Source organism: Salmo salar, chromosome ssa22 (genome assembly GCF_905237065.1).
Source record: "Salmo salar chromosome ssa22, Ssal_v3.1, whole genome shotgun sequence".
Taxonomy (NCBI): Eukaryota; Metazoa; Chordata; class Actinopteri; order Salmoniformes; family Salmonidae; genus Salmo; species Salmo salar.
In genome coordinates, this window is record NC_059463.1 from 30,102,589 (window position 1) to 30,114,690 (window position 12,102).

The 12,102-nt window shown below is 46.7% G+C and overlaps 1 protein-coding gene across 1 annotated transcript in view; it reads right to left on the reverse strand.

Moving 5' to 3' along the window:
* Positions 1-656: 656 nt before the first annotated feature.
* The window catches only part of LOC106583196 (G-protein coupled receptor 22), a 29,729-nt gene continuing 18,283 nt past the window's right edge, over positions 657-12,102 (reverse strand). Inside the window, exon 2 of the mRNA XM_014167102.2 lies at positions 657-4,444. Within this exon, the coding sequence (XP_014022577.1) occupies positions 2,594-4,318 (1,725 nt within the window). The 5' untranslated portion in view covers positions 4,319-4,444 and the 3' untranslated portion in view covers positions 657-2,593. The remainder of the gene's footprint in view (positions 4,445-12,102) is intronic.

Consider the following 12,102-nt stretch of genomic DNA (forward strand, 5'->3'; position numbering starts at 1 on the left):
ACTAGAAGTGGTCTCGGGTTGGAATGTAGGGTTTGAGCATAGCTTGAAGGTAGGGAGGGGCAGTTCCTCTTGCTGTTCCGTAGATAACCACCATGGTCTTGTAGTGGGTGCGAGCCTCGACTGGAAGCCAGTGGTGTGCGTATGAGCGGGGTGACATGGGAGAACTTGGGAAGGTTGAACACCAGGTGAGCTGTGGCATTCTGGATAGGTTGCAGGGGTTTGATGGTGGTCTAGACAGGAGATTACAATAGCTGTGCAGAGTTGATTGACAGGAAGACAGGTGCATGATGGGACTGGGAGTGCTCTCTCTCCCACACACACTCAAGCTCCTCCCTCTATCTCTCTGTAAGCTACTCACTATGTAAATGAGAAAGCATGCATGCATGTTGGCATGTGCACGTGGCAGCTCAGGAGCAGTGCTGAGTGAGAGTGTGTGCTACATGGACAACCTAGTAACTCTTTATGAACCATTTTTTCTAATAGTGTGCGGTTAAAAAGGATCAACTGTTCTATCGGATAGGAGGCAGTTGTTGAGAGTGTGTGAATATAGTCCAATGTGTATATTTGTAAGGAATAAATTCAGGGAATTTAAGTCAGAAAAATTTACTCTTGCAACACTTACATGGTCCCTTCAAACAAATGATTGGCACAAAAGCTTACAGTAAATAGTCAATTTCTTTAATACAGACTTTGTTCTTTTCTAATAAGAAATACAATACAATAACACAATATAAATAATATACAATACTATCATATCTCTATATACATGACCATAAATGTACAGTACACATATACAGAAACACAAATACATTTAGATGTTTGATCTCTTCCACGTGTGTCTTCTCACTCTCTCACTTACCACGACTGATATTATGGCCAACAGATGACTGCTGCAACCCAAAACACTACTTCCTCTCAAACCCCTAAGAGCTAGATATTAAAGTATTTACATCCCTGATCATGTACATATATATAAATACACAGGAATCCATTCCTTCCGTCTGGCACCAAAGCGAAGAAAGAGGGAACAAGGGGAGAGAAAAATGACCTATACTATAGTACCCAACAAACAATCCTGAAAAAACTCCTTCACACTTGAGAGCCATACATAGTCTACCCAAACTGTTGATCATATGTAGTCTACCTGCATGGCAATAACTAAGCTAATACCTATCAGAATAAGTGAATGAGGGCTGGTGCAAGGGTGTAACTGATGTTCAACATGCTTCAGGGGGAGATTGATATAAATCCCTGAGGAGGAGGGAGACACAGATAGAAAACAACCCCCAAGAGCTGCTCCAGGACCTGTTTATCTTTGGGGCCTGGGGTGGTTCACAGTGGTGTTCCACTCTGCTGACTTGTCCCATTGATAAACAGTTGTGAGAGTTACCAAATATTGCCCTTTGATTCCTAAAAGTCCTCTATAAAATGGATGTTTCACTAGTAAATGAACACCATGTTCTAATCACATGGTTACAGTTCTACATGGTTTGGAGGTTATCTTCGCAGGTATCATGTCAGGTGCTCCACCCATATCGCCATGGCAATAGGGCATTGCAATCAATCAACAGGTGAAGTCCTTCCCTCTTCTGTAGTCTAGCCCATGAGAACAAGCATGAGAACAATCCCACAATGCTTTGTTCACATCCTCAGGGAGGTCGAAGATGATCTATTATATTGATAAGATAGTCGAGTGACCGCTCTCACGTGCCAAGATGCCACGTGCGTCCACTTATATCAGTGAATTCTTAACAACCTAACCACTACGAAACTTTAATACGATCAAATAAGCCTCATGTAGCAAATTAGCAATTACATTTTTTGTTGACAAAATTTGACACTCTCATTGACCTCAATACAAAAATGCCTCACTTCGTAGTCTGAACAGATTTTTCTCATTTTGCCTTTTCCTCTCTGGGGAGGCTCAGCCACTGTTGACGCTTTATTGCACATGATCACACACACACACACACACACACACACACACACACACACACACACACACACACACACACACACACACACACACACACACACACACACACACACACACACACACACACACACACACACCATTCTTGTAAACACAATACACATACAGTAAAACATTCAGAACCATGGGAATCAATTAGGAACTGAATTAAGGCATGACTAATCAAATTATAAAATGTCACTGGATATTGACTCTCACTGAGTTCTGTGTGCAGGTAGATATTGTGTGCTTACTTGCTCTGTGAACGACTACAGGTTGATCAATGTGCATGCATGTATGGATTGTGTGGATTGTTGCTGTTTACCTGTACTGGAATGTATCTAAATTAACTAAGGTTGTGGCGGAGCAGGTGATGTCACATATTGCTTGGTAGCTTGGTGTTGCCATGGAGACGGAGCAGGCATCTTGCCTGGGGGACTAATGAGGAGCTGTGTATATCACAGAGCAGGTCTGATATTAATTAGAGCTCTGGGCTCACCTGCCATCATCACACCTGGATGGAGGGAGGAGCTAATGATGTCTCCTGACCTTTGTCAACTATCACATGTACGCATACACACAGACAGACACACACACATACACACAGACACACACACCCTCTCATTCTCTCACAGCCACTGTCAGACAGTTACTGGTGGCGTCACTGCCCTCCAGTCGAGGCTTGCGTCCCTTCCTCTGTCCTCCCCCCTCCACCCAGGAGTTGTGAATAACAGTTCCCCCGCTGGGTGCTGGGTCCACCTGCAGCAGGGACACCACCCTCTTCTTGACACGGGTCTTCAGTGCTTTACGCAGCTTCTGTCTGGTGAAGGCATAGAGCAGCGGGTGGAAGATGGTGGTGCCATATGCCATGGCCAGGAAGCAGAGCCTCACACGTACCAGGCTGTCACTAGGGCCCAGGCACAGGATCAACACGTTGACCATGGACAGAGGAGCCCAGCAGCCCAGGAAGGTGGAGATTATGATAAGGGACATCTTGAAGACTCTCCGCTGGCGTTCCCGCCGGTCTCGGTGACGCCTCACGGCCCGCCTCAAGGCGATGATGGCTGACACAGAGGCCTGGACACCTGGGCGGTCTGCCGCCACCGGCGGGGGGGAGATGGCGTCAGTGGAGGTAGGGGCCTGGGGGGCAGGGGTCGCTGGGGTGGTGGCGATGGGGGTGGTGGCGGTGGTGTTGGTGACCCCCGTGGCCCCGCTGTCAGAGATGACCAGAGGCATAGAGGAGAAGGCTGGGGGGGAGGTGGGGGTGGGAGATGGAATGAGGGGCGGGTGGGTGAGGTGCTGGTTCTGGCTGGAGGAACCTCCCCCGTCTGTGGCCAGACTCAGCCCCTTCCTCCTTCGTCTCCGCCTGCGGATCCTGCAGCCTGAGTCCTTATTGGAGGCCCGTGGGCCCCTCTTGATGTGGGTGCCAATGCGGATGTTGAGGGCCTGCAGGATGCGGTAGTATGTGAACAGCATGACAATGACGGCGATGAAGAAGCAGGGCACTTGCAGCAGAAGGTGGTAGTACATGGCCAGCCCCGTGTGGTAGCCCTGCCCCCCTACACACAGCAGTGTCCGGTTCTGCCACACTGGCGGCAGGTGGTGGGAATAGTAGGGAGTAGAGGGGGAGGAGGTTGTGAGGGTCAGCCCAGTAGGGTTTAGCCGAGTGGGGGTCAGCCCAGTAGGGGTCTCAGGGTCAGATTCTGGGCCAGAGGTTAGATCCCCCATGTCCATCTCCCCCCCTCCTCTTCCTACCTCGCTGTCTTCCACCTCCGCCCCCGAGAAGAAGAAGTCCCCCTCCAGGAAGGGCAGGAAGAAGACGGCCAGTGACATGGCCCAGACAGCGGCCAGGAGGAGTGCAGCTCGCCGCGGGGTCAACAGCCGTGTGGCTGGCCGGACAGAGATGTCGTAGCGGTCCAGGCTGATGACCAGCACATTAATGGCCGTGGCCACACTGGTGAAGGTGACGCAGGCCTCATGGAAGCAGCACAGAGTAGCCAGGCTGCCCCCGCCACTACCGTCTGCTGGGAGCAGGATGACCGCCACAGTCAGCGGCAGACACAGCACACACACCAGGATGTCCAGCACGTGCAGGCTGACCGTGACCATGTTGCTGACCGAGTCGACCAGGTTGGACTGGGCGCAGTAGAGCACCAGCACGGTCAGGTTGCTGCTGAATCCCAGCACCAGCTCCAGCATCAGCACACTGGTGAGGGAGACCTGAAAGCCCAGGGGTAAGGGGGGGCTCCAGCCCTCCTCATGACCCGGTGAGTCCCCTCCCTCCAGAAGCCCCGGCCCCTGCCCATCGCTAGTCTCCAGAAGGTTGCTGTAGCCCTCGGTCTCCATGGACACCACGGCACTCGTTCACGCATAGCAATGGCCACGCCAGCCCATTTCCCGTCCTCTCCCTTTCTCTTGGCTATGACGGGACCCCGATGAGGGTGATTGAGTGGTGTGCAGCTCTCGGAAATTCTGTGGCGAGAGAGGGAGAGGGAATAGCTCAGTTTAGCTAGTATCACCACATTCAAATATAGCACATCCTAAGTCTCCAACAACAAATGTGTGACAAACATGTTATTTTTCATGAAATAGGGTGCAGCTATGAGGAGAAACAACAGTAACAGTGTGATCAGTTTTCTTGGCAGCTGACTGTATAGACTAGGCTAGAGGTATGATGGATGATCAGAGCTGAGACAACGACATGTGTCATGGAGGCAGTGGAAATAGTTCTGGGGGTGGGAGTACTTTCCTCTCTCCGAGGGTGGCATGGAGTTAATAGGTGTGTGTGTGTGTGTGTGCTGTGTATGTGTGTGAGTGTGTGCTGTGCAGTGAGGGGTGAACAGATGGAGGTAACACAAACAGCCCACAGCTTTTAAACAAGCCATCAGGGAGATATTGGCCTACAGAACTCCCTACCTTCTGTATTGTTCTGCCTGACTGTATCCCTGCACCAGTAAGGAGCTGCATATCTCACTGCTCACACTCTGAGTGAGTGAGTGGGTGGGTGGTTCATCCTTACACAACATACATCCTCCATTAACTAGGTCAGATAACATACATACAATATGAAAAAGCCTGCTTTTAGCAAAAAAATACTCATAAATATATGCCCAGATTCAAGACAAGCACTTTTCCAATGATATCGGTGATGATTAATCTACATATGAGTACAGTCTTTCTCTGCCCACAGACGATTGTGATGCACAACCATGAGAAGGTGAAACACAATTAAACATTTTTACAAAACCATTAAACACCCTCCAAACCTTTCTTCACTTAATTTCACCACCCGTGTAAAACTGTGGATAGCTAACGAGAGGAGAGGTTTGCCATGACAATGAGCAGGTTTCCGTGTTCCTCGTTGGGCTGCGTGGGAGAGCTCGCGGGGCTTGTCGACCTAGCCCAGGCCCAACCGAGTGTGGCAGTCAATAGTTTTCAGAGAGACACGTAATGAAGACAAATGATCCACAGACAGTGGCACATAAACAAGGCTAACAGGGATGAAGGACCCAGCAGCAGCAACCCCCCATCTCTTTTCTCTCTTCTGTCTGTTTCTTCAGAGCCTTGCCCTGCCTCCCTCCATCTTATGTTGTCCTAGTTGGCACATATTGGCTTTCAAGTTGGATTCTCTCACAGACATACGGTTCTGCATTATGCTCAGAACCTTATGCAACCCAGTTGAATTGGTTAAACTAACTCCTTAGCTTGAAATATCCCCACCCACCCACACCATCCAATTGCTAGCTTTTAAGTGGCTGCTGTAGCTGGGTAAAGGTGTTTCAAAAAGGCTGTCACATGTTTACGAGACAAAGGACCAGAGATCTAGGGCTCTATTTTCGGCTGGCGCTAAGGAGGTGCAAGAATCAAAGCAGGTTAGTTTGCAATTTCGTCATGTAAAAACTGGCACACTGGCATTTCCCACCCCTTACGCCAGGTTCTGCAATTTACCTGTCTAACATCAGCTCGCTTGAGCTGAGGTGGGAGGGGTTGAAATACACTATATATACAAAGGTTTGTGGATACCCCTTCAAATGAGTGGATTCGGCTATTTCAGCCACACCCGTTGCTGACAGGTGTATAAAATCAAGCACACAGCCATGCAATCTCCATAGACAAATATTGGCAGTAGAATGGCCTTACTGAAGAGCTCAGTGACTTTCAACGCAGCATCATCATAGGATGACATCTTTCCAACAAGTCAGTTCGTAAAATTTCTGCCCTACTAGAGCTGCCCCGGTCAACTGTAAGTGCTGTTATTGTGAAGTGGAAACGTCTAGGAGCAACAATGGATCAGCCGCGAAATGGAAGGCCACACAAGCTCGTCTGTCCTCGATTGCAACACTCACTACCGACCTCCAAACTGCCTCTGGAAGCAACGTCAGCACAATAACTGTTCGTCGGGAGCTTCATGAAATGGGTTTCCATGGCCGAGCAGCTAAGCTAGCCTAAGATCACCATGCTCAATGCCAAGTGTCGGCTGGAATGGTGTAAAGCTCACAGCCATTGGAAACGCGTTCTCTGGAGTGATGAATCACGCTTCACCAGCTGATGAATCTGGGTTTGGCGGATGCCAGCAGAACGCTACCTGCCCCAATGCAGAGTGCCAACTGTAAAGTTTGGTGGAGGAGGAATAATGTTTTTTATGGTTCGGGCTAGGCCCCTTAGTTCCAGTGAAGGGAAATCTACTTAGGGGGTGGATCAGCTTTAATATTGCAGATAGATTGTTGCTTCCATCAATGTAATTGTTTGCATCATTTCAAATGAAGGGAAATCTTAATGCTACAGCGTCCAATGACAATCTAGACGATTCTGTGTTTCCAACATTGTGGCAACAGTTTGGGGAAGGCCTTTTTCTGTTTCAGCCCGACAATGCCCCCGTGCACGAAGCAAGGTCAATACAGAAATGGTTTGTCGAGATTGGTGTGGAAGAACTTGACTGGCCTGCACAGTGCACTGACCTCAACCCCATCGAACAGCTTTGGGATGAATTGGAATGGCGACTGCAAGCCAGGCCTAATCGCCCAACATCAGCGCCTGACCTCTCTAATGCTCTTGTGGATAAATGGAAGCAAGTCCCCGCAGCAATGTTCCCAGAAGAGTAGAGGCTGTTATAGTAGCAAATGAGGGACCAACTCTATATTAATGCCCGTGATTTTGGAATGAGACGTTCGACGAACAGGTGTCCACATACTTTTGGTCATGTAGTGTATTTGAGGTGTGTCCTTAAAAACATGCACCCATATGCCAATTTCAATGGCTGGTCTCAGACGATCCCGCAGGTGAAGAACCAGATGTGGAGGTCCAAGGTGCACCTGTGTAATGATCATGCTGTTTAATCAGCTTCTTGATATGCCACACCAGTTAGGTTGATGGATTATCTTGGCAAAGGAGAAATGCTCACTAACAGGGATGTAAACACATTTATTAAAAACATTTTAGAGAAATACGTTTTTTTGTGCGTACAGTATGGAACATTTCTGGGATCTTTTATTTCAGCTCATGAAACATGGGACCAACACTTTACATTTACATGTAGCTACAATTTGTTATTTTGTTTCTGTAGGCTATTTAACAAACTAGGCTATAACGGACTAGTGCTGCATTCGTAACCAAATTGGAGGTGAGAATTTACCAGCTCTGAAGTCATCTGCATTACTCTCCTCTGCTCTCCTGTCATCTGCTCTCCTCTCCTCTCCTCTCCTCTCCTCTCCTCTCCTCTCCTCTCCTCTCCTCTCCTCTCCTCTCCTCTCCTCTCCTCTCCTCTCCTCTCCTCTCCTCTCCTCTCCTCTCCTCTGCTCTCCTCTGCTCTCTTCTGCTCTTCTCTGCTATCCTCTACTTGCCTCTCCTCTGCTCTCTTCTCCCATCATGTCTCCAGTTTAAAGCCGCAGCCAGACAAAGTAAAAAAAGTCATTATGTTGAACCTTGTTCCTTGTAATCCAATAATGGGATCCGTGGTGTTTGAGGTGTGGCTGGAACATCAATGTAAGGCATCATCAATCTGCCAATTTAACGGGCCTGAGACAAGAGAGAACACACACACACTCCCCAGAACACCTGGAATGAAGTCACTCTGTTGTGATACATCCGGTCACTGTGTAAGCTCTCTGGGAGGTGATTTGTTGCAACCTTTAAAAGTTTTCTGCAACTTGGGCTAAGTATTTATGTAGACACATTCTCATTGATAGTATTGTGACAATGGAACAAGGGAAGGGAGATGTAATGAAAAAGAAGATCAGTTTTGTATGGATGATAAGATGATGAAAATGTATGATGTTTGAAAATAACTTTGACATTCATAATCAGGTTTCAAGACTGGGCATTCAACTGAGACTGCTCTTCTCTGTGTCACGGAGGCTCTCCGCACTGCTAAAGCTAACTCTCTCTCCTCTGCTCTCATCCTTCTAGACCTATCTGCTGCCTTTGATACTGTGAACCATCAGATCCTCCTCTCCACCCTCTCCGAGTTGGGCATCTCCGGCGCGGCCCACGCTTGGATTGCGTCCTACCTGACAGGTCGCTCCTACCAGGTGGCGTGGCGAGAATCTGTCTCCGCACCATGCGCTCTCACCACTGGTGTCCCCCAGGGCTCTGTTCTAGGCCCTCTCCTATTCTCGCTATACACCAAGTCACTTGGCTCTGTCATATCCTCACATGGTCTCTCCTATCATTGCTATGCAGACGACACACAATTAATCTTCTCCTTTCCCCCTTCTGATAACCAGGCGGCGAATCGCATCTCTGCATGTCTGTCAGACATATCAGTGTGGATGACGGATCACCACCTCAAGCTGAACCTCGGCAAGACGGAGCTGCTCTTCCTCCCGGGGAAGGACTGCCCGTTCCATGATCTCGCCATCACGGTTGACAACTCCCTTGTGTCCTCCTCCCAGAGTGCTAAGAACCTTGGCGTGATCCTAGACAACACCCTGTCGTTCTCCACTAACATCAAGGCGGTGACCCGATCCTGTAGGTTCATGCTCTACAACATTCGCAGAGTACGACCCTGCCTCACACAGGAAGCGGCGCAGGTCCTAATCCAGGCACTTGTCATCTCCCGTCTGGATTACTGCAACTCGCTGTTGGCTGGGCTCCCTGCCTGTGCCATTAAACCCCTACAACTCATCCAGAACGCCGCAGCCCGTCTGGTGTTCAACCTTCCCAAGTTCTCTCACGTCACCCCGCTCCTCCGCTCTCTCCACTGGCTTCCAGTTGAAGCTCGCATCCGCTACAAGACCATGGTGATTGCCTACGGAGCTGTGAAGGGAAAGGCACCTCCATACCTTCAGGCTCTGATCAGGCCCTACACCCAAACAAGGGCACTGCGTTCATCCACCTCTGGCCTGCTGGCCCCCCTACCTCTGAGGAAGCACAGTTCCCGCTCAGCCCAGTCAAAACTGTTCGCTGCTCTGGCACCCCAATGGTGGAACAAGCTCCCTCACGACGCCAGGACAGCGGAGTCAATCACCACCTTCCGGAGACACCTGAAACCCCACCTCTTTAAGGAATACCTAGGATAGGATAAAGTAATCCTTCTACCCCCCCCCCCTTAAAAGATTTAGATGCACTATTGTAAAGTGGTTGTTCCACTGGATATCATAAGGTGAATGCACCAATTTGTAAGTCGCTCTGGATAAGAGCGTCTGCTAAATGACTTAAATGTAAATGTAAATGTAAATAATAGACACATACTGTATATTCTGAGTCCTAAATGGCACCCTATTCCCAATATGGCTCTGGTCGAAAGTAGTGCACTACACTCTTAGAAAAAAGGGTTCCAAAATGGTTCTTCATTTGTCACCTTTTTGGTTCCAAGTAGAACTCTTTTTGGTTTCATCAACCTGGAACCCAAAAATATTTTTCAAAGGGTTCTAGATAGCAAAATAATGTCTAAGAGTGTATGTAGGTAATAGGGTGCCATTTGGGACGCACTCAGAGGCAGTAACAGTATAGTATGCTAACGGTGATGACACATATTGCTGTAACGTTTTTAAAGGTTGGCCTATAGTATAGTGCTGAATGGATGGCCTTGCCTGTCTAGACCAGTGTTTCCCAACTCCAGTTCTTGATTATCCCCAACAGCACACATTTCTGTTGGAGCCCTGACAAACTCACCTGATTCAACTCATTGAGGGCTTGATGATTAGTTGACAAGTTGAATCAGGTGTGCTTGTTGGGGCACTCGAGGCCTAGAGTTGAAAAACCCTGGGTTAGACCACTATGTGAGCGGATGAGATATTGATTTGGTCGCAGAGGGACAATAAAAACATGACAAGAACAATTGTTTTCACACCTATCACAGAGACAAAGATATCTCAATGGTGGTTAAACACAACAACATTTACCATGAAGTTCTTCAAACTTCAATATCAATACTGTCTCACCTTGAAGAATAACAGAAATCTACATTGACCAATTATCTCAAAAAAACCATTTTCTTCAGAGATAGTTAAGGTGATATGGAAAAATAAATGTTGTTGACAAACAAAATCCAATGACAAAAATAGATGGCAGTTGTGATAGTAAAGAGTAGCCTAAAATATATTTTAATCCTTATCCCTTCAAGTGACATTTAAATTACTTTTAACAATCCTCACATTAAGCAAATCAATACACAAATCTGTCTGACGCATAACGTTACGGACAAAGGTCAAGAACGGAATGTTCCATGATCCAAGGGGAGATATAAGGGATCGAGGGTCATGTGTGAAATGTCATAAAGGTTGTAGATATATAAAATGGCCTCCATTGGAAACTAAGATAAGATATAGATGCATTGAAGGCAATCAACAAATCATGTTAAATTAGGCTGGGTATGGACATATGCATATAGATCAATAATTTAAAGATTGATCACACATACAAGAAGCACACTTTTTACTATGCCATTTATTGAACAGGCTTCTTGCGAAAGCTCTGTAGTGAGAGACACACTAAGTATTAGAGTTTTTCCCAATGTTCTTCAATCCTGGTCCTTGGGAACCACAGTGTGTGCAGGCTTTTGTTCCATCCAAGTACTAACACACCTGATTCAACTATTCAAGGGCTTGATGATTAGTAAATTAGTTGAATCATGTGTTAGGAGTAGTAGTAGTACTGGGCTAGAACAAAAGGTCCCCAGGACCAGGAATGAACACTGCTGTTTTTGACAATTTAATGTAAACAATGAAGTTAGAAAGACACTGAATGATTAGGAATAGAGTGTTTCATGCTAACATGTATTAACTGCAGTTACTGCACTACAACAAAGCTAATAGCCTGAGGGGAGCATACATGAGTGAACTGACAGCAAGGTCAAACATTCTAATTGAGTGCATCAACAGGCTAATGTTTAGACAAAGTGATGAGCCAATGATTGTTGATCAGAATCACCTTTATTCACCAAGTACATTTACACATACTCAGAATTTTACTTGGTGATATGGTGCTGCTTGTGACAGACAACATTTAGAGATAGAATACAGACAATAAAGTTTAAACAAAGTTTACATACATTATATACAACTAGGTAGATGTCACGTCCTGACCATAGTAAGATGTGATTTTCTATGGTAGAGTAGGTCAGGGCGTGACAGGGGGTGTTTTTCTATGTTTTGTATTTCTATGTTTATGTTCTACGTTTCTATTTCTATGTTGTTGTTTTTTTGGGTTGATCTCCAATTGGAGGCAGCTGGTCCTTGTTGTCTCTAATTGGAGATCATATTTAAGTAGGGGTTTTTCTTCCTGGTTTTGTGGGTTAGTATATTTTGAGTAGTGTTTGTTTCTCTCTGCATCACGGTTTGTTGTTTTGTCAAATTCAGTTATTTATGTATTGCAAAGTTTCACGGATTAAATAAAATGTGGAACTACAACCACGCTGCACTTTGGTCCCCTCTCTATGACAGCCGTGACAGTAGAGTTAGCATAAAGCTAAGGGAATGAGCAGATATACAAATATACAGTGGGTATACGGTTTATATACAGTGGATTTACAAATTTACAGTATCAGTATGAATATATCTAAATGCAGAGAGACAGAGTGTAAATGCTGTATAGTGCAGTTATTTTGTGTACAGTTCAGAGATGGCTTGATACGGTGTGCAGCATAGAGTGCATAATCCTTTAGTCTCTATGGGCCAAATGGCTGGTTGATG